This window comes from Idiotropiscis lumnitzeri, chromosome 12 (assembly GCF_059441095.1).
Source record: "Idiotropiscis lumnitzeri isolate Australia: NSW breed Sydney's pygmy pipehorse chromosome 12, RoL_Ilum_1.0, whole genome shotgun sequence".
Lineage (NCBI taxonomy): Eukaryota > Metazoa > Chordata > Actinopteri > Syngnathiformes > Syngnathidae > Idiotropiscis > Idiotropiscis lumnitzeri.
Window position 1 is genome coordinate 11,755,589 of NC_142402.1, and position 26,929 is coordinate 11,782,517.

The 26,929-nt window shown below is 40.1% G+C and overlaps 2 protein-coding genes and 1 long non-coding RNA gene across 7 annotated transcripts in view; 2 read left to right on the forward strand and 1 right to left on the reverse strand.

Moving 5' to 3' along the window:
- Positions 1 to 2,803, forward strand: part of LOC148325923 (guanine nucleotide exchange factor VAV3-like) — a 39,045-nt gene extending 36,242 nt beyond the window's left edge. For 2 of the 3 annotated variants that reach the window (XM_088311829.1, XM_088311830.1), the window contains 2 exons: positions 1,287 to 1,435; positions 1,796 to 2,803. In XM_088311829.1, the coding sequence (XP_088167955.1) occupies positions 1,287 to 1,435; positions 1,796 to 1,834 (188 nt within the window). In that variant the 3' untranslated portion in view covers positions 1,835 to 2,803. The remainder of the gene's footprint in view (positions 1 to 1,286; positions 1,436 to 1,795) is intronic. The other variant, XM_088311828.1, reaches the window with a different exon arrangement.
- Positions 2,804 to 2,815: 12 nt separating this feature from the next.
- On the forward strand, positions 2,816 to 25,115 carry LOC148325924 (uncharacterized). Its single transcript, XR_015846214.1, has 3 exons — positions 2,816 to 3,249; positions 9,017 to 9,083; positions 25,008 to 25,115. It is a non-coding gene; the product is annotated as an uncharacterized LOC148325924 (long non-coding RNA).
- The window catches only part of LOC148325925 (netrin-G1-like), a 66,880-nt gene continuing 60,272 nt past the window's right edge, over positions 20,322 to 26,929 (reverse strand). For all 3 annotated transcript variants that reach the window (XM_088311835.1, XM_088311832.1, XM_088311834.1), the window contains one exon: positions 20,322 to 23,835. In XM_088311835.1, coding sequence (XP_088167961.1) covers positions 23,609 to 23,835 — 227 coding nt within the window. In that variant the 3' untranslated portion in view covers positions 20,322 to 23,608. The remainder of the gene's footprint in view (positions 23,836 to 26,929) is intronic.

Genomic DNA, 26,929 nt, shown 5'->3' on the forward strand with positions numbered 1-26,929 from the left:
ACCACAGGACAATGGATTAAAAAAAAATAATAATAAAATAAAATGAATATATATATATATATATATATATATATATATATATATATATATATATATTTTTTTTTTTAAACTCACTTTATTCAACATCTTTCCCGTACATTGGTCTGTCCCCTTGTTGCTAGGCAGACTTTAATTTATAGCGTATAACTTTCCCATCAACCAGTGAATGAACATGAAAAAAAAGTCAATATGATTAAATAAATAAATAAATGAAGGCCTCAGGCCTAATAGATGTCACCTTAATAATAAAAAGTCACTTTTCATCTTGGTCAGTGTGAACGAAAATACATGTCGTAAGGACCTCCTCTCACTTTTCTCTCCCACTCAGCGTTGCTTCCTTTGCTTGGTCTTTGACTTTGCCAACTTTCTCTCGCTCTCTTTCTCTTGCGCTCTCCTTTAACCCTCTGTCTTTGTTGCTTTCTCGTTCTCTTGCTCTCTCACGCTCGCTCTCTCTCTTTTGGCTGTGTTTGTGCGTGTAGTTGCTCCTGGTGGCAGCTTTGTTCCTCCCTCATCCTCTCCTTTCTGGTCAGGTACAGCTACGCAACCTTTTTCTGTTCTCCATTCTTGCTGCATGAATTTTTTTTATGCTTTTTTTTTTTCCACTTCACTAATAAATAATGCAAAAAAAGCATTGACGCTCAGCAGCCGGCTGGTGGTGCCTTTTGCGTCAGGATTAGGCTAAAAATGGCAAAGCAAGGAACTATTGTTGATAGCAATTAGATCAATAAAATCAATAAAATATTTTATTGATATTTTGTTCGGATGCAAAAATAAAATGTTTTTACAATGCGTGAGACAATTTAACTGAGCTTTATATTTTCTCCATATATGAGACAATTGCAAAACATACAAATATGAAAAATGACTGATGCTCTGATGTATCGTTTCTATTGATGCGCTTCAAACAAGATTGAGATGTTATCGTTTCTGTTTTAAAAGTATCAATCCAAAAGTGTCATTCATCACTTTAACTATTTGAACCTTGTTGCTAACCAAAACATCAGCACCTACTCAATACGTTGTTACTTTATTTTTCACAACAATTCGCATTCAAGTACAGCCGCTGAAATGTGGTCACTCCACAATGTTGTGTGCGTCCACTTTTATGTTACAGTTGGAGCCCCCCCCCTGTTTACAAGTGCTTAGATGTTCCTTTCTCTGCATGTTTTTTCAATCACATTTCCACTCATGAAATCAATGCACATTTCCGTTACCCCGGTGACACCCGCCACTTTGTGGGCTGCCAGTGTTTTCTCCCAGGGTGGTGGCCGTGGCCGTGGCTCGCTACGACTTCAGCTCCAGAGACGCGTGGGAGCTGTCTCTGCTGCGGGGTGACGTGGTCAACATCCACACCAAGACGGCCAACGGCTGGTGGAAGGGGGAAGTGGCTGGAAAGGTGCGGCACCCTGTGACTTAGGCTACTTTCATACATCAATTCATTTCTTCGACCAATAGAAATGTGATAACAAATGTAATGGCAGTCTGTTCTAATTTCCAAATTGTTTTGACCAATTTTTAAATTTTTTACCCACATATAAATGAATTAATAATAATGGGAAAAGGATTCATGAAAATGAAACTATATCTGGTGCAATGCACGCATTCAAGTTTTTTTTTTAAATAAAATTAAAAAAAATATATATATATATATATATATTTCTATATATATATATATATATATATATTTATTTATTTATTTATTTTTTAAATGATGTTATCCGCTACCGATATACTATGTGTGGTCTCTTGTTCCCAGGTGGGTTGGTTTCCTTCCACTTACGTCGAAGAGGACTGACTCATCCAGGTGACGGATGTCCCATCCATGCGACCGTGACGCTGAGTCACCTCGCCATGCCACATCTCTTTGATGTCGCTGGGAGAAACTCAACAGGAAAGGACCGCACCTCAATAACCTCCGCCCCCACCTAACTCCCGCTGGCAGGACTCTTATGCAGAGCACATGTCAAGTCACGGATCCGTATCTGGACACCCCCATACCACCTGCCCCGCACCCCCCCACCCACCCCCACCTTCCGTCCTGTTCCTTTCCCGACTCACCTTGTCTTATTATTGATGACTTGGTGGGCTGGTGTGAAAGTTGCCTCGGCTGTCGTCATGTTGCGTTAGCGCGGAAGACTCAGTCAGCCGGCTGGAGGGCAAGCACGTCTGGTTAACAGGCGCCAGGCTGATGCTGGAACTTTCTTGTGTTCACAAGTCAGGTGAATAAATGGATTATTTAATGGATTCAGTAATCAATTTGGAGGCGTGTCTTATTACTTTTGTCTGCAGAATAGGAAGTGGGACAAAAATATCGTTTCCAGGTCTGATACATGTTTGACACATATGGCACATGAGTAAAAACTTTTACATTTGTATTTTTGTGCCAGTGCAAGCCTCGTTTAGCGTGTTTGGAAATTTGGCAGAGCTCACAGCGCCATGCTCGGAACCTGACAATTTGGTGGCTTAGAGTAGACTAAATTTTACACCTGCTGGAAAAACAAAGTATTGCTACAGGGAGTGTAAAGCGGTTTTGGTGAATGTGTTGGACTCCAAGTGCCAATTTTGCAGCTGTGATTTGTGATCATTGACCCGTAGAGGTCTGATTGGAGTTTCTTCGCATTCTTCATGTGAAACCTCCCGTTTCTTACTGCGCCAAGCTGCGTGTGTCTGCGAAAATACCAAAACTTGGTGTTGGCCACCCCTTCACACACACATTTAATTTATTGCTACTCTACATTGTGTCAATTAGCAATCACGTTTTACTAGGGTTGGGCAAAATAGCCACTATGTAATATGTCAATAAATTTTTATTTGACACAGTATTAATTTTCGTGTGATAAATCAAATTTCAAGTAAGGGTGGGACAAAATAACAATACTGTTAAATACCGTTTCCACCCATGATACAGTATCAATATGCAAGGATTAAATAATGACTGACTAAACAAATTGGAAAATGGAACAAATTTGGTATTGATTTTGGTTTCTATATTGACAAAGTATTATTACTGGCTGAACGCAAATTTCCTTTAATGCGAATGACTCTTGGTTGGCTGTTTTCTACCCAGAAGTGTTGCACACCTTGTTCTCGTCTGGGAAGACTCAACAGGCAGGTAAATGAGTTCATTAGAATCACCTGTGGGTAAAGCCAACCGTTGGCAGGGTTTTTACGTTCTGGACTTGGACTTCCCATCTCTGCTCGCTTAAAAAGGTAACTTCTATTTTACTGATTACTTGATTTGAAATGGAAAAAAGTTCAATGACAAGTTATTTCAATAATTACATTCAGCAGAGAGCAACAACCTTGCTTAATAAGAAGGGTTTTGAAACTTAATTGGGAGTACATTTTGAAGTGTGGCATTTAGGAACAAAGTTTGTTTTTTGTGAAAAATAAAATAGACAAGCGTTTTGACTTTCCATAATTATTTAATGAAACAAAAAGTATTTTAGCGATTTCACAATGGATTAACATTTCTGTCATTTAAAAATAAAAAGTAAATAGAGAGTCTTTCTAGACTTCACTTAAGATTGCATCTTAAAATAAAATAAAAAAATAAAGATAATTGTTTTATTTGACATTAACTATTACTGTTGTAATTCCAAGACTCTTTTGTTTATGACTATAACAATTACATTTTGGGACCTCCTTCCCTCACACGATCTGGTGTGATTTTCTGTTTAAGCTTGACTGTATACAGTGCTGCGACCCTGCGAATCATCTTTTGTTTTTTTAACGTGTTTTTGAAGTTTCAAGCTACAAAACTTATGTAGCCAACGCAGCGTGTGCAATAAACCTTCATATTTTTGCTTTTAGCTGACATAAATTCAACTGACTAACTGTACTTCCAACAACTGTCTATAACTGTAAAAGGCCCCTTGAGACACAGAATAGACCCCGCGCGATTGTATCTGGAGGTGCAACTGGTATTATGAAATCTGCCTGGCAACACAAGCTAGCTGAATTCTGATTGGATAAAAATTCAAACCTAAAAATTCAACACTAGGATATAATATGACATCAATGTGAAGAATATGATCATGATTTCTTGATTATGTTAGGCCAGCAGAGAAGGCCTTGACCGCCCACCACTGCTTTAATGGTGATAAGAAGGAGCTGCTTACTCTCTGTTTTCGCTCACAATTACTGATGTTGCATGCATGCAGGAGCCGATATGTTTTGCAGAGTCCGGTCAAATTATATTAGAAGAGAAACTAAAGTCGGATTACAAAAGTAATGCGTTAGATTAGTCGTTACTTGGAAACGCGCGTTTATTCAAATGAGTAACGCCTTTCTGACATCCCTGGCCTATCGTGGCTTTGAAGGAGAGTCCAATGTACCTTTTTAAAGGATTTTCTCATTTTATCAAGTTAACTTGATAATATGTGCTTATGAATACGTTTTTTTGAAAAGAATGCCTAGAAACAATCGAGCATGGTGTGACATTTGTCAATCCCGAGGTAGCCAGTCATCATCCATATGAAGAAGCAAACATTCGAAGGCATGTGTGTGTTTGTGTGAGATGGATTGTGTTCTTTGATGTTCGGGTTTTCATTTGAACCACGGTTGGGGGCTTTCATTTGATCACCCCAGAGGAGCTTCGGTGGAAACGCCAAGAAGACTTTCCACTTTTTTTCAGATTTTGTTTGCCTTTTTTAAATCTTTGTGGTTCTGCAAGGAATGATTCAAGGGTGACGAAACGCCTGTTCACTAGAGAGAGAGCGCAAAGGCGTTTAGCAACGCTGTTCTACAACCCACACGGCAACTGACTTTCATCCATAATTGATCAAATGATCTCCTTTGAATTGTGCTTTACAAATGTCAGATTGGGGTTGCACGCGGATGTGTCGCGAGATGGCAATCTACGAGTGACCGCTTGTTTTTTTCCAGGATGTGTCAATTTTTCCTGGATGCGCAAATGAGATTCTCAAGTATTTCACTCAGAGACATGGCCAATCCTCATCTGTTGTATGTGGCTTGAGTTTTTGTTTAAGTCCCACCTCCCTGAGCGTTTTGATGTTCTCCCTGTGCTGTCATTGATCGGCTTTTTAGGCTTTGTTGATTGAGTCATTGGGCGCACAACATGCCACTCATTATAGCAACCACACGGCTTAGTTGTTTTGTCACCATGTGGCGATGACCCCAAAAAGTTGAAAAGCGGTAAATGCTGGCGGAATGTGCCCAAAAATTTGGGGAGGAAATGAGAAGTGTTTAAAAAAAAAAAGACCTGGACATTTTTTTTTTTAAATTACAATTAAATATTAAAACTGAAATAGAAAATAATACATGGAAAAAAGTTTCAACAAAAAATACAAAACTATTTAATGAAATATAGTTTGTGTACAATTTGGCAACTAGATGGAAAATAGTAATACATTAAAATAAAATATTTGAAAAATAATTATTAGAAGAGAAAAAACACTGCACATTACAAAAAAGTAAAAAAAAAAAAAAAAAAAGTATTGTTGGAAAAATACAAAAAAATATTCCATGACAAGTGTTGGAGTGTATGTAATATGAAAAAAATAAATAAAACATATATTGGACAGATACACAAACAAGTATTCCAAATGAATTAAACAATTTTCAAAAATATCTGATAATATGCAAATTAATACACAAATGAAAAAATATGTATACATTTAAAAAAAATTAAAAATCTGCATTTTACGAGTCGGGAAAGTCTCCAAAAATATTACTGGGCGTAAATTACCAAAAAATATTTATAATTAATCATGTTCACAAATGCTGGAAAACTAATATAGATGAATAAATCTAAATAAAATATTTAACATTATTAGAAAGAAAAATTAAATTCGAACTAAAATAACGTGACCCCCACAAAAAAAAATAAAATCTGCGTTATCCGGACTGCCTTTCGCATTGTTTTGTTTTAAATATGTGACCTGCGTCTATGATTCCCGTCATTTCCTTTCTCCATTTGTCAACTGGCAAAGGATGCAAGAAGACCAAATCGCCTACCCCAAATTGATGCTAAAAACAGTCGTAACAATAATCGAAATTTAAAATAGTAATGGAAATTTTATGCAATTTTATCTCTGTTTAGCGTAAACAAATTCACATCGACTTTCAAGATGCTTTATTTAAATTTTATTCCGCTTTGTACTGGCAGGAGTTCCAAACCTGCGATTGAACTGCAATACCGCATGGATGGCGAATTTTTGCTAGTGCGGCGGGGCATCAAGCTATCAGTATTCTTGTAATGTAAACACTGCCTGAGGTGTGTTTTACCCCCGCCGTGCTGCAGCCTAATGACCCGAGTTTGCCGGCTGAGCGCGCCACCGCACTTTGGCGCTAACGCTTCCGTCGCACAAAAAAGGCAAAAAGAACGTCTCCCCCTTAAGACGCCTCCTCACCGTAATCTGACTGTTCCTGTCTCAGCACCAGAGATGAAAGGCGGCGACAAGGAATTTGGACTGCAGCCGTGAAAAGACATGGATCTATTCATGGACTTGATAAAATATGTGGGAGCAGCTCAAGCAGAGGCACTCAAATTCAAATCTTAAAGGGCACACAGTTATATTTTCAATGAACCCAAGATCCATTTATTGAGGTTCGTCAAAACCAACCATACTGCCCTAAAATCCTAATGCTAACACATCAAGAAATGCAAAAGATGGGCTGAAAAATTGTCTCGGTTTTGCGATTAACTCTTCACACAAGGGATATTTGAACACAGAGGATGGAACAACACAAGTTGACAAATAATATAGCAATACTGACGGGCATAGTCTTTATCCTCTGGGAAGAGCAACTAATAATGCTGCTGTTTACTGAGGAAATGAGATCTCGCCAGTCCATCAAAGAGAGCACCTTGGCCTTTCTCGCTCCAATTTACACTGCCTCACACTCAGATGTTTTTTTCTGGTTTCCTTGCCCCCTTCATCAGGTAACTCTCAAGTGTTAATGGTCAGCGCCTTCTCCTTCTCTCATGCACCCCCTTGGAAACACAACCACCTCCTCTGATTCTAACCCACATAGAACAAGCTGCCCCGCGCAGCACACCTTCAACACCTTCACTTTTCAGTTTTCCAGCCAATTTATACCCACTTTCAACCAGACCGAATAATCTCAGTTCACTGAAGGAATAAAAATCTCAAGGACATGCTCAGGAGAGCCAAAAGCTCCAGACCACCACATACTTGGACCTGTCAGATTTTATAATTTCAAAATAAATGGGGTGACACCAAACCAACCTGGAACAAAAGTGGGTGTATCCCGCACTGTCCACCGAATCTAAAAAATATTTTTAAGAAATAAAAAAGAAATTTATGAGGCTACCAAGGTTACCCGTTCAAACCGAAACAAGAAAAGCTTCAGCATGCTATCCATGCGTGGAGCTTGGCAGCCGTGGAGAAAAAATAGACAAAGGTTATACAACAACAACAACAAAAAAAATGCCTCAGCATCAACTTTGTGCCAGATGGTGGGTGTCTGTAAAAAGAAAAGCACCACGGCACTTCCTCACCAACCCTCTATGATCCTGATGTTGGCCAAAAGAAGGGTCGGTAGACGGCACCGCTAACAAATCACGAATAAACCTGGATGGCACTAAACTTGCTTCCCCCCCCCTAAAAAAAGAGGCAAAGTTACATCTAAATTCTTCATCTAACCATGTTGACTTTGACTTTCTTGAAATTTGGTTTTTGAATTGGACTATAATTTTTAAATTGGATTGGTTTAATTGCTGCTTTTGTTAAAATCCGTTTATTTTTAATCTTGGCTAAAGTAAAGCCTCTTATTTCTCTACAACACTTAAAAATAGTACCGTATTTTACGGACTACAAATTGCACTTATTTTCAAAGGTTGGCTGGTTTTGCGACTCATACTCTGATATGTATGTCACATGAAAAAAAACACAATGTAATTTCACAGACAGCCACGAGAGGGCACTCTAGACTTATGCACCGAGATTGCTGACTCCTCACAACGTCAACTAAGAACGATTGGACAAAAATGCCCCTCAAGGAAATCATATTCTGCAGACTTCAAAGCTGCAAGTAGTGAAATGTGCAACTTAAACCCGGAATATAGTAGCAGAGAGAAAGTTTGGAGTGAATGAGAAACTTATTAGAAAATGGCGAAAACACTGAAATCTTAGATGGCCACAGTTAAAGGAACGAGTTCGCCAGTGGTTGCTTAAACGTCGTGCTGCGGGAGGGTCTTACGGTAGGTCTCTATGCTCAGGTAGTTGCCAAGGCGATGAATATAAAGGACTGCGGGAGAACCTTCTTGGTGGTTTCGCTTCATGCAATGCAACTGCGTCAGACATGACCACTGGTCGCCTTTTCTGTTCATGTTTATTTTTCGTGTGGCTAAACAACCTTCATTGTGTTAGCATATTTTACACTTATTCAGCCTGTTCTTTATTCTTTTATTCATGTTATAACTTTTTGAGGTAGAAGTTTGTAAAATAAATAACCCGCAAAAAAATGTGACTAAAAAAAGAGTTCCGAAAGTCCCTTAATGATACTCAAAATTTAAGACAAAGCCAACTGAAACACTATCACATATCTATCTGTCTATCTAGCTGTCTATCTATTTGCCAGTTTGTCTGTATTTTTTCACAGTCATGTCATATGTTGTATTTTTGGGTGAGAGTTTATATCCAATCAGAATTCAGCTAACTTGTGTTGCTAGTCAGATTTCATAATACCAGCGGCACATTCTTTTCCCCTGAGCCTTTACATTCTCCCCTGCGTGCGTCTGTGCTGTCTTAGAGGAGTTGATAGAGACTTGCGATTGCCAATCAGATCATGGGTTGGTTATAGTGAGCCTCCTCGCAGGCCTCCCGTTGAAGGTGCAAATGAGTCCTGTGATTCGATAATCCCTTGTGACAGGGCAGGACCAAACGTTCTCACCCGGTGACCATTTGAAAATCTAAAATATATTCTGTCTTTTTTTATTCACAATGGCAGAAGAAGGGAAAAGTAGATTTGATTGCAATTGTACTTGCAGGGCCATTTTCGAGGCGGACCTTCCAAGAGAATCTCTCTCGTGAACCAATGTGGTCCAACACTCGTGGGTAAGTGCATCATTTGTCAAGCCGTGATGTCATAAATGATGGTATTATGATGGGGATTTATTCAAGTCGGACTAAGTAAGACTTCACGGAAGGCCCACGTGTGAAATGCACGGCCCGCCACTGCCTAACACGAACCCCAACCTTCCCCAAACCATAACCCCGAATCCTCATCCTACACCCTAGCCTCAGGGTTTTCAATCCTTTCCTCAAGGGCCTCCCTGTTTTCTATCTGTCGTGACTGCAACACACCTGATTCAAATGATCGGCATCATTTTCCAGCGACTGCAGACCTTGCTGATCATTTGAGTTTTGCAGCATTGAGAGATGGAAAACGGGCAGGACAGCGGCTCTCCAGGTACAGATTGAAGTCCCCTAACTTTCTCTCGAACCCTACTCCTCATTCCTAATGGAACCACTTTTGTCTTTTCACTACCGTATGTGAACTCAATTAGCATTTTGACTTGAGCCAGGCGGTATTAAAAAAAATACCCTTCCTTCACCTAAAAATCAGTCACTCAGTTGAATTTCACACTGCCGCCCTGCCTTTCATTTCCCCCTTTGCACCGTCGTCACATTCGCAGCCTCTAAAGGGCATCTGTCACTCCAGTTAAAGGTTGTTTTGTTTGGATGCCCGTGTTCCCAAGCCCATCATTTTTCTTCAAGAACAGCCGCTACCGTGCATAAACAGCGCTGGCGCCAGATTGAAGGAAAAAAAAAAAAAAAAAAGCCAAATACTGCGTGATGAGTTCACACGCCGAGAAAGGAGGAACACGTTCTCCGCTACTACACGCCGCTGCATCTCTAGCACTGTGAATTAAGATCTCTCTGATCAGAAGAGTCTTAATGAGCCGATCCTCAGAAAAGCTCGTCATCGCTCTCTCTTGCTATCGCCTCGTCACCCTCGTTACTCCCTCTTGAAGTCGTTTTATGCTTGTGCGCTTTGATGTTTGACAGAGGCCGTGCTCCTTAAATACAAGCCGGCGAAGGAATTTGCATTAATGGCCAACATTTTGATGTACTTAACACCAGTTTAAGATTTTGAGGCATTTTTCATGTTTCCCAAGACATGATTGAGATTATCATCTGGTACAGACATGACTCGAGGAAAATGAATTATTAAAGAGGACCCTCAACACTGTGGTTTAGTGGTTCAGGCGGTCTGGCTTTGGATCTCACTTTTATAGGTTAAGTTAGGTGTGATTATAAAATGTCCTTTAATAGTCCCACAATGGGGAAATTTGCAGTGGTAAATTTCCATTTTACGAATGGTTGTTTGTGTATATATTAGTAATAGGCCGATTATCGGCCTGGCCAATTATCTGGGCTGATATTTGGCTTCAAGGCTGATAAATCAAAAGCTGGTTCATTTTGGCTCGCTGCAGCACACAATATTTTCTCTCTCTTCGATGTGCTGGTGGCCCTGCCTGCAGAAGTAAATTGGTCCGCCCACAGCACAATCTGATTGGTTCCTCGTGCAGTGGGTAGCAGCCAATCAGCAGTAAACTGCCTGTTTGCTTTTTCTCCCTCGAGTCACACGCACTACAAAAGGCCACAGGCAACAGACTTTCCCAAAATTTGAATAATGTCAGTCTTCTACAGCGCACAAATGAAAGAAAACTATTTGCCTTAGTAAAGTTTAAAGAGAGGTTTGTTTTCATTGAACTATAAGAAATTCAGCTGAGCCTCAGAGCTCCGTCCACTTTTTGTTAGACTTGTTGTTGTTGTTGTAAATCACTAAAGTTGTTTAATAAACATGTGCTCAAAGGCAATTATACCAAATCAAGTTTTTTAAAAGTTTGACACATTTTTACCCCTTTTTATTCAACGAATGAATATCGGCTTCAAATATCGGTTATCGGCCTCCATGACTACTAATAATCGGTATCGGTATCGGCCCTGGAAAAAGCCTCTCGGTCCTATTATATACTCCCGTCGACCCAACATCTCTTGCCCAAAGTCAGATGGGATGAGCTCCTTCCCATTTTAGACAATAAGTGCGTTTGACTCAGTTTTATCACATCATTGTTGTAGAGGGTTGGGGCGTAGGGGAGGGGGGGGGGTCTGATTATCCAAAAGTGACGGTGCCCCGCAGAGCGTGGCGAACCGGCGCCGGCGTGAACACGAGTGACAGCTCCGAGGTCAAGAGTCGCTTCTCGCCGCCGGCTGATTAGCATCATCCTTACAGCGAGAAGCCGAGCAGCTGCCCGTGACTCTTGGGGACACGTTTAACAAGGTGGCACTGCTCTTCACGCGTGATGATTTGGCATTGGCGACCAATCACCCTTTCTAACCTGCGTCGGCCCACCTCTCCTCACTATCACAACACTGCCTCTTTACGTCAGGGTGCCATTGCTTCATGGCGAGTTAACTTGGATAACGCACTTGATGCTTTTATTTAATCAGTTACGCATGGATGGAGATTTCTACTAAGTAGACCTTTATTTCACTGCATTTTGTGGAATATGAAACAATATTACATTGTCTGAAAGTGCAACCCCAAGTTGGTAAATGTCAGTGAGCTGGTTTTCTGCAGCTCCTCCTCCTACAACCCATAAGCCAGGGGTGTCAAACTCATTTTTGTGGACGGGCCACATTCTAGTTATGGTATCGCTCAGAGGGCCGTTATGACTCTGACTCCATATAAACGTTATCACATACACTCAGCTAATTGATGGAAAGCACGTTTTGAAATCAAAAGCCAGTTAAGTAACTTTGTTCAACAATTTTTCAATTTATTTTAAAGGGGGAGCATTGGTAACAAATTAATGGCAATATCTCCTATCTCAATGTTGTTAAAAGTGAAGAAAATGTGCTAGAAACAGCAAGTTAAAGATGATTTGCCCTTTGCGGCCACGTAACATGAGGTTGCGGGCCATATCTGGTCCCCGGGCCTTGAGTTTGACACCTGTGCCATAAGCATATGTGTTGAAAGTGACTTAATTTTCCATAGTTGTGAATGTGAGTGTGAGTTCTTGTATGTCTACATGTGCCCTGTGATTGGCTGGCAACTCGTTCAAATGCTATAAAAATTGGTTTGATGGATGGATGGAAAATGGCAGTGAATGGCAGTTGCTCAGGGCTCAAGTTAATGACCGATCACGACTCTCCTATTTTCTGAAGCTGAGCCACGATTGGTCGTTATCGGAGCCCTGAGCAACTGTGATGTCATTTTCAGTCGACAGAAGTGACAAAATGGCCGCCCCCTGAGATGGCTGAAAACAGTTGCATTTTACTGTTTAACTCATATTCTGCCAACGCAATATTAATCAGGATGCCATGTCTCGACGAGTGAAGGCGCTTAGGACATATTTTGGAGTTGACTTCCCCTTTAAAGGCGTGCTTTCATATAAAAAGCATTCATCTATAAGTTATATATCCAAAAACAGTGTGTGCAAGGTGCTTGGAATGATGCTTTTATACAATTTACAGGTACAGATATGTTATTCTCGTTCCGTACCCCCCCATTGCGTCCCTTTCCCAGTTCAACTTGTTAAGGCAGAGGCAAAGGTACCATTAAAGCTCACCACCAGCGCCACATGAAATAAATGAGGACAAGCGGATTTTCTTTCCGAGCTGTGGGAGGCGAGCAGACAGACTCGCTCTTTTATTTATGAACACCGTCAGGAGCAGATACACACATGATTCCTTTAACGGGGCAGGGTGTCGGCAATCCCGGCCGATGCTGATTTGCAATCGAGGTGGAAAGATTTGATGGCATTGAGGGATAACAGACAAGTGCTGTGATGGTGACACTGAACAGGATTACCATCTGTAGCTGTGGAGATGATTGTATTAAAATGAGGAAACATGCGATTGAGTCGCGGTCGTGACGAGAAAGCAGATTTTTATTTTTATTTTTTTTCAAACTTCCTTGCCTGAAGCAAAACTGAAAATACGCATCATGCCTTACGCCCTGTCGTTGTTGTGTAAGACATGCATTACGACTAGCGAGGTTATGATCACGTCATATTTCATCGCATCACGTTGCGTGTTGTATTGCACCATCATCGTATCATTTTATATTATGCATTGTATTGCATAATTCCAAATCCGCTATTGCCTTGTGTCGCAACATGCTAAGATATAAACACACAAACACGAATGGCTACATATCGTGTCATATTTTAGCTTTTAGCCTCCTGCTGTTTTGCATTGCATTGTTTCATATCATATATTACATTGCATCACGTCTTAATATATTATGCATGGTATCATATGCATGATATTGCATTGATAATGGTACGTATGGTCTTGTTGTCTTATGTGTTTGGCTAAGATACAGAGAGAGAAACAAAAATGTATCTCATCGTATTGTCATCGGAGCTTGAGGCATTGTATTGTATCAAATATTACGGCATCAGATTGTATCACATCAATATTGCATCATAATATATAATGCTTCGTATCACTTTGCATCCCTTTTGCTTTGGAATAGAAATCCTTACAGGCTTTTTAAAAAAAAAATATAGATATATTTTGTATGAGATTGTTTACATATTTTTTATAGTATTGCATTTCATTATATTGCAATGCATCACCTCATATTATATTTTAAGGACCCATATGACATATTGCATCTTTCCATATCGTGTCATTTGACATTTTGTAATGCATTGTCTCGTGTTGTATCATATTGTAATATAATCACTCGATATTTCTCTCATCTGGAATAAAAATGGTATAGTCACAAATTCCTTGAGTGTATTCCATTGCAGCCCATCTTCTTTTATGGCCTCGTATTGTACCACATGTGGTCACGTTGGACTATATTGTATCATAACGTCACTTTGGACTCTATCATATCACATCATTTCATTAATTTCTGAATAAAAATTGTATGCTTCCTTATAAAGATGTTAACATATTGATGGAGAAACTAGCACGTTGTTTCCTATTGTCATCAAATTGTTTCTCATTGTAATGATTCACATCACTTATATTGTACTTTTTTCCATCATAGGTGGTGATGTGCTAGAAAAAAAAAAAGCTTGCTGGTGCTTAACACTTTTTGCAATGTTTCTTGCCGTCACCTTCAGAATGGACTGTCAGACATGTTTAGAAACGTTGGAGCTCTCTTAGAATTTCCTCAACAATAACACTGACCTCTCCACGTTACATGCTCGCTCATCTTACAAAACAGGCAGACAGCCTCTGTCTCCGTATGTCAGCCGGTGATTTGAAAATCATTTCTTGGACTTGCTGACATAATAACAAGAGACTGATGCTTGCGCAGCAAAGGGGAGCTGCCCAAATTGAGGAATTACGAATCGGAGAGAACTCGGTTGACTGCAAAACAGCATGTCATCGCTCGTGGTGGCAGACTGTGAAAACCATGCGGCAGCGAATGCATCATTGTAACGAGACATGCTAACAAACAGCAGTGCTCCTGCGTGAGACACTTTGTCCACCGTGGTTAGGCGACTAATTTTAACCAAGGGAGACTAAAGTACAGTAGGAAACTGCACCACTCCAGCAAATTGGTGAATATGGAGTATCAAATAAATAATTTAGACCGTAGCAGGGGAAACAGTCCATGTAGCATTGAAAGCATCAGTCTGTGTGAAACTGAGTGTTGACCAATTTAAGGAGACTAATTTTATCCAACAAGAGACTGAGGGCAGCAAGAAGATAACCATGGCAGCAAAACGAAGATAATGGAATATTATAGTCACAGTCCATGTAGCATTAAATACATCAGTCTTCATGAAACTGAGTGTTGACCAGTTTATGCAGACTCATTTTATCCAACAAGAGATTGAGGGCAGCAAGAAAATAGACCATGACAGCAAAACGAAAATAATGGAATATCATAGTCACAGTCCATGTAGCATTGAATACGTCAGTCTGGATGAAACCGAGTGTTGACCATCTTAAGGATTCTCATTTGATCCAACAAGAGATTAAGGGCAGCAAGAAAATAGATCATGTCAGCAAAACAAAGATGATGGAATACAAGAGGAAAACTTCCGATCAGTAGTGGCCAGAAACACAGAACGTGGGGCAACGCCTCAACCCCAATGACACCACGTTTATCCTAGATGAGATTGCGGGCAGCAACATAATGGCCTTGTGCGGGAAAGTGGCGATGTGGGAAGATGCAAAATTAAAATTTGTAGCCGAATCTTGTGACCATGCGGGATTCAGCCCATGTCGACCACAGATAATCAATTATAACGGGCCGCTGCAATCAAGTGGTGACTATGGAGTGTAAGACAAAGAATTCAAATCAGTCAGTGGGAATCTGTGATATCAGTCGGAATGAGACGGTGTTGAGATGAGGAGATTTTTACCCAAGAAGTAAACTAAGGGGCAGCATACAAATGGGCTGCACCAGCACCATGGAGACTGTGGAGTATAAGATGAAGAATTGTGCATCAGTCAAAGCAAAAATTGACGAGAATGAGGCTCTCCTGTCTGCATTTGGGCTATTGACCGCGATAAGACAGAGTGGAGATTTTGACGCAACCCCGGCAAGAGAAATGCATCAATAAATACGACATGCTTCTCAGTACTTTTGTCTCTCTCCACTTTCATACTCATGCTTCCTCATCTTCACTGTATTATTTAAAAACGTTCTCTTGCAAAGATATAAACACACATAGGCATTCTGAACTTGTGCCCTGAAAAGCAAATAAATAGGCAGAGCATCTTTCGTCATGCAGCGGAGTGCTTCTGAGCCTTGTTCTCAAAGGCCCTTCATTGCTAGTTGCCACCGAAAAGTCGCACTTTTGTTTCCGTGACAATGGCGCGGCAACGGTGACGGGTCAAGGATGATTTATTCTTCACCACGCGTCACGCTTACGTGAGCTCGGCACCCGCTGCTTTGATACCCCCGGATTCTCTTAGCTTCACTATAAACATCCCCGAGAGTTGGGAACACCACCAAAGTTTGGGGGCTTTTAATTTCAAGTTGAAAAAGCCGGGGAAGAAGTCACTGCTCTGTGCTGCCGTTTATAGCTGGAGCGCCATTAATATTCAAAGAGTTTTGGAATAAAATGCGGAGTTGAGGATATGGCGAGGCTCATCGTATATGCATGCTGTTAGTATTATTTACATTGTTGACTGACAGAAAAGTTTTCGACACAGCATCTGCTTTTGGGATCTTTGAGAGATTGTAAGAATATGTCGTCAGGCGGCACAAGAACGTTACCGTCTCACCTACTGTTTTGTTTTATATAACTGGCCTAGAATTTTTATCTATACAAATGTTGACTAAAATGATGTCTTTTCAGTGTTGGTAAGTATTAGCTGATGTGTGAACAAATTCCGAATTTATTGGGCTGTTGTCAACAAAAGAACGCAAATAACTTCAGGGGATCGAGTCCCATTTCTAAGGCGTCAAAATTTGTAAGCAAGTCAGAATGTGGCGTCATCTAAATTTGTAATTATATTAAATATTTGTATGAGAAGCATTTCAAGGTCATGAATACAATGCAATGGAAATAAAAACTGTTAACATGGAAGTAAACCGAGGGCCTCCAGTATGAGAGATTGTGGCAACCATTTTCAAATTATAGTTGAACTTCGCGGAAAGATGATATTGTGATCAAAATAATGCTCTTTTTCTCCGGTCAAAAATTCTGTTTATGCACCTTGTAGAATTTAAAACAAATCCGTTGATGTTCAAAATAAACAAAAAATTCCTTCCTGCAAATACCCCAAAAATGTTCTGCACAAGAGAAAATAAATAAATAAATAAATATTCCCAAATCACACTTAAGAGTGTGTTCCTAGACGTGGTGTAAATCTATGGAACTGTCTTGATGCTGCCAAAACTTTTTATTTGAATTCAAAAAGCTTCAGAAAAATCAATTTCTCAAATCCAATGCTCTTGCTCCGCATAAGAGCAGGTAGCAACCTGCTTTTCACTTTTAGTCTCGTTTAAGATGAGTAAGAGTGCAATTCAGCGCAAATATAAGTCAGAATACATTCTTATTTTATACGTGGATAAAATGACAAGGTAACCTTCCAGTCATTTTGAGCAGATTATCTCAAGTTTATTTATTGAGCAAAAGTGTTATATAAAATAAATGAAGTTTTATTTAGCTTGTTTTTTTTTTTTTTTCATAATAAAAAATAGTGCAATTTAAGGTACATTCCCTTCCTTTAAAACATGTAGCGTGCAGGTCCACTATTGAAAAAGAAGTAAGCCAAGAAACAGCTGTTGAACTACCAACATTGTTGCTAATGCTAACCGCTAGCTACTAGCCACTAACTGGGAGACTTGTGCTGTGTCATCCAATGACGGTGACATTAACTAGCGGTTTGTTAGCATCCTAAATTAGCGACTGAATATGATTTTGGGACGGCGTTGTGTTGATGTTGGTGGCATTCATGTAATGTCAATTAAAACTGCGATAAGGCAAACTCAAACGTTTGAAAAGAAGTCAAGTTATTGGATATGCTACAAACTTTAACGTACAAGTTTACTAAGGCGATTGCTTTGGCATCAATGATTCAATGTATTATTTAGTAAGCTTTATTTTCAAGTTAGCCTTTGTGGAGGCAGCGTGTTCGTTTAGTATGTAGAAACTTCCTTGACATGTTTGTATGAATGATGGCAGAAAAAAAATCCTGTATTATTAATTTGAGGACTCATATCACCGCAAGTTGCCAAAATGATCCCATACTTGCTCACGTGAATTCGGTCGGACAAATCATTTTGGCTTAATGTGAACGTGCGCAGTTTTGTTTTTTATTTCCACCAACCAGTCCGCTCATAATGCCCAGCCCGAAACGTGGTGCTTGATCCGAAGCAATGATGATCCGATAACCTGAATTTGCACGCAAGTCTAAATGCACCAGAGTCTATCGCAGTGGCTGTTAAAGAGCTGCAGTTGTTGGTTTACATTCAAACTTGAAATTTTCACTTTTCGTTGCTTGACCTACCTTTTTTGTGTGCACCGTCGGTGTTACTTGGGCAGCCTTGCGTTTTATAGACACCTCTGAGCCTTTTTCGATGCGCTGGCACAACTATCCATTTTTTTAGCCATAAAAAGGAATGATACTGGTCTGGACGTATCTGATCCCAGTATTAATTTTGAGTGTGATTTTTTTATTTTTTATTTTATTTTTATATTTTTTTCTGCTGGAAAAAGGGGGAAAATGTTTTTGATTAGATATGCAGTGTTGACAATCCGTTGTGTCTGCTTTGGAGGACACTTGAGCTGCACGAGACTCACATTTAATACCACATTAACAGCGATTCGTGCCCAAAAAAGCCTGCGGTATCGAGTTTCATAAAAGACCAATTTCATTGCACTAACATGTCATAAATGTAACTGTGCGCCCTTAAACACCGCCACAATCGCTAACGTGCCACTTCACGTTCCACGGCGGCCACTTTATGCGGCGAGGCCTCAAGCTAAACCGTTAAATCACCAAAGAGATTTACAATGATTTCTGATAGACGCCCGCTAGCAAGTTTACTGATTCAGTTTGCTCTGAATTCAGGACCAAGTAACTGCAAAAATGGTAATACTAGGAATGGGTGCATGGATGAATGGGCAGAGGTTTATGAAAGTAGTTTGGAGTACCTGAACTTGATGAATTTTGAATAAATACAACATTTTGAAATCAATGAATAATTGTTTTTATTCCTCGTGATTTCAATATAAATCAAAAGAATTTTAATTATTCCAACATCGTCACTTGTTGTCAGATTAATGCACATAATTCCGAGGAAATCTTTTAGAATCAAAGAACGGAATTAGATGATGAAATGGATGTGGCGTGCCCACTGAAAATTTGAGGGCAAATGCTTAAAATTTGCTTCGTTGCTTTTGTGCTAATAAGTGGCAATAAATGTCTTGAATGCAAATGTTTGTGTTTAAGCTGCCAGACTAAAATAAACATTTGCTTCAACAATGGCGTAGCATGCCTTCCGAACAAGGGTGAGACTTTACTGATTTTTGTGATTTTTATTTTTTTGAGCAACATTTATCCATAAATGTAACGGTGTTTCCTAAAATCAAATGAAAGACATCAGGGGTCACCACGTGGTCCTCACGGTCATCGAATATCCCCCAAGGAGCACATGAGTAGCCTACAACCCTGTTCTAAAAATAGCTGACCAGTGATGGGACATTGTGATTTTCTAAGAAGGTTGGAGAAGTGATAGTGAAAATGTCATTTGTTAGCTCCGAAGTGCGTATCAAACTGGTAGTCCTTTGCATCAATCAAGACGCAAGTAGCAACTCTGTCTCATGAAGGTTGGTGACTCTTGATTTAGAATATTATCACTGACCGATGATCCTTTTAATTTGTTAAGTCACAAAAATTAAAAAAACAAGCTCCAAAATCTGACTTTCAAAGTTTGACACATTACGTTGGTTTTATTTACGCAAACATGCAAATAGTTTGTATGAAAGTTCAACTTTTCAAGGTCTTACCAAATAAAGCTACTTTTTTTTTCTAACTCAAATTAAAATAATACTTATGACGCTCCTGTCTCAAGAAGCATAAAACGCTCCACTGAAATAATATCCGTCTCACCTTTTCTTTTTTCTAAACTGTTTCCTCACAATTATTTTTACAATTCCAAGAACAGCTGCTCTCTATTTTCTAGTACGATTTAATGAGAGGCACTTATAGCAGACTCAAACACTGTAAGGTGTTTCACGACGACCCTCGGGAGGGAAATTAATCTCTCAAATAAAATTGGTCTCAGCATTCAATATGCCACCCGGTGGGATGCGACTTCATTTTTATTCATTGACCCTCCTTGAATTAAAGCTAATTTTCCCACAGCACGTCACTGACATGAAGGCTCCCGCAGCAGGATGCCGACTTTCTAGCGGATTCCCTCTTCTTCTCAGATTTTGATTCATGGATTAATCGTGATCATAGATGGAAGCTCATCTTCTGCTCTTTCTTGGGTGGTATTCATATAAAGCTGTGGGATTTATTTATTTATTTATTTATTTATTTTACGCCTGATGTTCCACTGCTTCCATTTCAAGGATGAAGTGCGTCACATTAAAAGAAAAAAATAAATAAAACAGAAGCTTGAGTACAGTGAAACTTACAAAATCGAACGCTTTCAAGCTCAAAATTTGAAGCCGAAGCTAAACTTTCATGAAACTTGTTGCACATTTTGGACATCAGTGCACATCTCCAGACCTTTTTATTTTCAGTGGCTTCACCATGATACCGAATGTACTAGAAGTTATTTTTTGCTGATATTGACCAGCTTTTTTGTGAATAAATTACCTTTTTTTTTTGTGGCTCCTTTGTGACTTGTCGTGCATTGGCGTCCATTTTTATGCGCTGTTACTTGTTTTGTTGCTCTGCTTCCATTTTTTTTAATGCTCATTCCTGGTTTAATAGGATTCCCAATCAGGGGCAGTATCAACCAGTTTATTGTGTACAGATGATTCATTTTGGTTCTTTTGTGCTTTTAATTCCATCTGTTTTGGTAGGGGTCCATTTCCTGTTTTTGTGGTGATTCCCATTAGCTTGATCGGACTCTCAGTCAGAGCTGGTGTTAAAAAGCCTTTTCTGTGAACGGAGGACTTTCAAATTTAAATCCAATTAATTTGTCTCTTCTGTGACTGGTTGTCTGTATTTGAATTTGAATCTGTTTGTGCTTTTTGGCAAAAAGGAGCACTGAGTGAAGATGTCGACTGCTACATTAGCTTAGCTAGCTAGCCGCGGACAAATAAGGTGCTATGTTGTGTGCGTTGTGTTATGTTTAATTAGGAAGGGTCACAAAATGGAGTGTGGTTAATTTGGAGTTAGCAATGCAGCATTGAAAATAAAGCACATCTTACACACACGTAACCACACACTGAATGTTCAACAACAAGACAAGACAGTTTTTCCTTTTTCCCCTTTGGTGGAAGTGTATTCTGTGAGTGTGTAAACAGTTTTGTTTTGTTTTTTCAAAGAGAACTGTGTGTGCGCACATAAGCAAACAAACGATACAACCAAACTCGTTACGAAGTCCACGTCTGCCTGCCGCAATAGAAAACAAGCAACACATCTTGGCAAATTCATGAAAATATCTGTTTTTGTACAAAAATTAAATACACTTATTTCTTGATACTTCTTTACCCAGTCCCGCACTCCGACAGGAATACAAAGTAAAATTAAACACATTATAGATTTTGTCGATGGTCTCCTTAGTAGCACATGTGCAGCATTTGGCAAAACAAGTCAGGGGGGGGGGGAATCAAGTCACCAGAAGCACAGGAAGTTAAGGAGGGAAGGCAAAGTAGAGGAGACAAGAAAGGTAAGGAAGCAAGTGAGGCAATATGTTTGACGTCCCATCCACATATTTAGTTTATATATTATTCTTAACCCTTGGGATTTTTCCAGAGGTGTAAATCACAACTCGGAACATTACAGACATCAAATAGCTTCTTCCGATCATACAATTAATGCCCAGTGGGAGCGCGCCATTAATCCAAAAAATATGCTAGCATGAGCTCGTCTTGCCAAAGAACATATGGAGACGCTAGCAGATAATGCCATATGCATTTTGGAATCCGAGGGATCTATTGTAACCTTTTCATGCCAAGCTGGTGCTAGTGCTGGTGCGGTACCGGTTTTAGTACCAGTGCTCACTTTGATTCAGTGTTTGGCTTCACATTGGCAAAGAACCAACCCAGCCCTGGAATTTTACGTCGCCAAAATATAGAGAGCCATTATGTCATTGGATACACTTAAAAAAGGAGTTGGGACTGATCCACTAATTTGACCCACTTTCCGGTGTTGTTTTGTTGAAAATGACCATTTTAGTTTTTTTTTCTGTAAAAGTAACCCAGAAAGTTGACCCAAGTTGTAGATTTTTGACCCAAAATAGTGTTAATTTTAACCAAACTGTTTTTAGAGTGTACTAAGCTGCGACTTTATCCCCTCTCACTGACCCGTGTGTATAAGGTACAGATGTCGAAAGGGCCGATCAACCTGCAAACTTGACAGCTTTTGACATGATATCAAAGGCGGAATGACGCCAGTATGTAAAGTCAATAAGGTCCATTCCACAATTGCGTCTCTCGCACTCTTCATACATGCCATATTAAGCATCGTATTTCATGGTTCGTTATCCCATACAGCTAACATACCGATTTAGGATGACGGGTTGAAGTCAACCCGTGAATTTACTGCCTTATGACATATTATCACAGGCCTTACAGAGGTGGAACGCCACCAGCGTGTAAAGCAATAGCAGGAAGCCACGACCAGAGTGTTAAGTTTAACGCATGACTGCCCACGGCCCCTTTAAGTCGAAAGCAATTATGGCCATCTGAGACACTGGTGCTGACATAAAATTACCGTATCTAAATGCGTTGAGCATCAACGTCTACATGAACGCTCACTACGGACACGGCAATGTCTCGCTTCGGCAAGCTCTGTCTGGCTTTATTGTTATGCCAATTTGCTGGGAAAACAGCGTGAAAGGGGCTTCTATTTACAAAACCACTGGCGTTTGCTGGCTTCTTGCTGTGAATTGGCAGTTGAAAGATTGCACTAGGGACTTGTGTGTAAAAGAAATTCTAAGGTGCTAATTTTATTTTGTTGTTGTTTTTTAAACACAGCAGTGCTTATTGTGGTGGTGTCTTCTGATTATTTACTCTGACTCCTTTTCAGCACTTAATTTGTGTTAAGTCTGAAGGGTATATTGTGACTGCTCATTCAAATTGTGCTGCATTATGTCACGGTTGTTAACTGTCGACGCTGGAGGGAGGAAGTTTAGGGCTTTAAGAGGGTGGGCAATAGAGATCTTTGTCTGTTGTCATGACAGACATAAGGGGTTGTCAGAAAAGTTCCAGGACTGGTATCACCGCCTGGAATCGAAGGCACTTACCCAGCGTTCTTTGCCATGTATATCTCACACTTGTTGAATTGCATGGTTATTGTTTGATATTCAGAGGACCATCATCCTGGGAGGGGAGTAGACGCAGTTGCGGAGGGTCCCGGAAGAAAGTTTCCAGGAGTGCAGAAAGGCGTGGCAGTGAAGGCTACGAAAGCACGTCAGATTCCTTGATGACTTCTAAGAGAACAACTTATAGTTTTGATTCAAACTCTCATTTGTAATTCTTGTCCTGGAACTTTTCTGACACACCCCCTGATACCGGCGCCTTATTTTAAGTCATTTTATCTCCAACACTGCTCATTTGAAGGGGCTATCTTTAAATATAGTTTTGACAGACGAACTGACCCCAGCTCGTGAACGTGTCGGCAAGACTTGCACATTCTCATCTTACTGTGCATCTGGGCACAATTTCGAGGGTTGTCACCTCTTTACAGTATTCTTTCTGGTAATTCTAAGAAAATGTGTAGCTTTATACAGTTTGCAGGTAGTTCCGGCTGCTCTCTTGAACAAAGTTACTGCCAATCACGTCATATAACCGTTTCCTGTGTGAGATTACAAGACAGCAGTGATGTTTCATCAGTCCATCTAGCGTACTATTCCGAGACGGCGTCCTGAGACGTACAAAAGAGTCGCTAGGTTGCTGAGGTCCACGCTGTTCAGAGGTCCGCCTCGTTGAGTGCATTTCCTTTTCAGGGGTTTTGGTTACTCAGCAAAGAGAAACAATCAGTAACAGCGAGGCTAGAACAAAACGGTGAGCGGCGAGATGGCGGCGGGTGGCCCGTCCCGACAGTTGGTCGTCACACTCGCCGGGGCTCTGGCAGCGGGCCCTCTCGCAGAGGACACCGGTGAAGCCCGGGGAGCAGTGGCAGCGCTGGTGGTGGTGGCACGTGCCACCGTTCTGACACCGTAGCATAGCGTTGTCACACACCCGGGCTGCAGACACACAAAAAATAGGGCGCGTCAGTCGGGAACGTGTCGACAGGAGGGTCCGCAGGGTCACGAGCTGCCTCTTCTCGTCTTGTCTTGCGTCAACTGCACTCTTGAGGTAGGTCGGGACAAGGACTTTTTACGAGACATTTTTAGAGTGGCAAAGCGGGACCAAATAAACTCAGCGACACAAAAGAGCAGCAAAGCAGAGCAGCCATGAGGTGAAATTAATGAAACGAACAGTGTGTGTATTGTGAGGCAGCACGCTGTGTTCATTTTCAGCGCTGGGAGGTGGCGAAGGCAAGGATACTCATTCTGAACAACCCCCTTTTAATCAGAAGTGGAGAAAATTGAAGGACAGATGCTTATGTAAAAAAAAAAAAAGCTGGAGAAATGACTGGGAAAAGTACTGTTTCTCTTATAGTGTCTAATATCAGAGCTGGGCACTTGACCCTTTTTTGACGGTCAGTCCCCCGCCCTCCGGCCGCGATCTTGTGCACTCAACCCTCTGGCCTTATTTATAAAAATTTTCGGCCTCTGAAAACATTTTTGAGAACTTGGAACAATGGAGAAAAAAAAGAAGTATGCACACAAAAAAAAAAGTATGCACACAAAATAATGTTTGTATTTCACATCGTGAAATTAATCCGGTTAAATGTCCTTTTCAGATTAGATGGAGAATTTTTCAACACCAAAGCTACTATTTTTTTGGACTGGCAAAAGACAAAACGTATTCACCACCAATCATTCTTGTAGCCGACAAGATCACACAATTCTCTTTAATGAGGCCAAGGATGGGGAATCCTAAATCTAAATTTGTCGTTCTTGGTAATTGTCCTTGGTTCACCTTCCTCAATGTCACTGCTGTCCCTGGTTTCTCTGCTATATCGCTACCCAATAACTCAATCAATCATTTTATCAAGTTCTTCACTGCGTTTGACTTTACTACTTTCAAATTGTGTCTTTTTTCACTGTCTTGTCATATAAAGAGGTTGATGAATGTGACAAATCTATTTTCACAAAGTAAGGAGTAGAAAGTAGATTTATGTAAAAGGTTGTAAAAAAATAAAATAAAATAGAAATATGTACAGTACAGACACCAGAAAAATCTACTTGAATACATTAATTGATTCATTGATCCCATGCTAATAAAACTTTCTCTCTTTTCCCACCGACAGATGAGGAGCGCATAAACTACGATTCACCATTGTGCAGCAAAACAATTCAAAAGTCCATTATCCTCGAGCAGCCTTGATGTTGGCAGAAGCGCAAATCCGAGAAGAGGTAATATTTACCCAGATATTTCCAAGTAATTGGATAGCCCCCACGGCATAATAACTTTTTTTTTTTTTTTTTATTGCTTCGTGCGAACATGGCCCATGCCTCAGCTTTTTGTAAACTGAACAAATAAGACATCACGCCTGGCAAAGGCAATTCAAAAAGGTAGTTAACATGAGTGTTTTTATCATTTGTAATGTTTTTTTTTTTTTTTTTTTTTTTTTTGAAGGAGGCACACTGTTTGGTAATGAATTGTGAATATAAAACATGAAGCTTTCCTTACATAGAGGATTGGGACAGTGAAATGACCCAAAAAGCCCAAGTTTTTGGCGTGGCGTGTATTTTAAACCCTTAACAATTCCATGTTTACCCCGCTTCCATTCGGTCCACGTGGCTGTTTTTCCTCAACAGATTGATGCGCGTGCGTTAGCTGCGTTTACCAGCTTTCTTCTTTCTAGTCACTGAGTCTTTCTCCACCAAACACAGAAGTGCTAAAATGTCGCAATTTTGGAATTGGCTCATCACATATTCCTAGTTGAACCACTTATATTGATGTTTACAAACTCCTTTTTGTGTTTTTGTCAATAATGTGTTTAAAAGCTGTGAGAGGGTATAATTGATAGAAATGAGATTTTCAGTTTCTGGAACATAACTATTAGAGAAAACTGTACCTTACTTTTGCGTAGCCCAACAACAGTGAAAAATGGTACAGAAGTTGACAAATATTTGAAGAAACTACAAAGGAAAAATGAAAAATGTGAACTGATCCAAATCATATGTAAAAACAAGATTGTAGCGACTGGATTATGCAAGTCCAGCAGTACTTGGATTGGTTGACAGACAACACTAATGGGATTCAAATAAGACAAAATGGTGGAAAAAGCCTTTATAATTCTTCCTCTTAAATATCCGTGGACCGGGTCAAGTTCCTCTGTGTTGAATTTATGACATAAAGCAATTTCTGTAGCACAATCAAGGGTTTAGCTTTTCCAAACCCTAAAGTGGCTAACTGATGCTAATCAAACACAAATATTCTATTTATTTATTTATTTATTTTTTTTTAACTTTGAAAGTCCGATGAGTTCAATCTTCGAGCATACTCTATTACCAGGCCCGTCTTAAATGCTTCAGTAATTCCTCTTAAAGGCATATCGATGCTAACATGATCATTTTCACTCTGGTCCCATCAGGGTGCCCTTGGAGAGATCTTAGATCAGGCAGACTATATATAAACCACTCGGTGTATTTGCTGCGTGGAAGCAGCATCCTGTCTGCCGATTCTCTTACTTATAAAAAGATTTTCTGCTCGTACTTTGTTAAAAGATCTGATATGAGGATTTTATATTTTCAAAGTCATGAAAAAAACGGTCACATCCCTGTCAGGAGCCCCGTAGGTGAAACTCAAGCAATAATCGTTCCTCTTACCATTTATTTGTCCTGCTATGGCTTTGACAGAAACAAATTAGGTTTAAGTTAATGACCATCTGTCATTTTTACCAAAGATCCACATATGTTGATTTTCGCAACCAGCAACAACACGAGACTCTGACACATGTTAGTGCAATTGGCAGGAAGTGAGAACACATCCTTAATGTGTTGCCGTGCATATGGTCCCGTTCTTTGTTGGTGTCTGCTACCAGAATAATTTGTCCTCTCCTCAACCTTTCTGGGCGACATATTTCCACCTCGCACCGCGAGATATGTGACAGTCTTAGCGGTAAAACGCTTTCGACAGATCTGTCCTTCAGGCTACGCGGAGCAAAGTCGCTACGGAAACACAACAATGATGGAAAGCAAGTTGTGTCGTAGTAAAGGAGATACT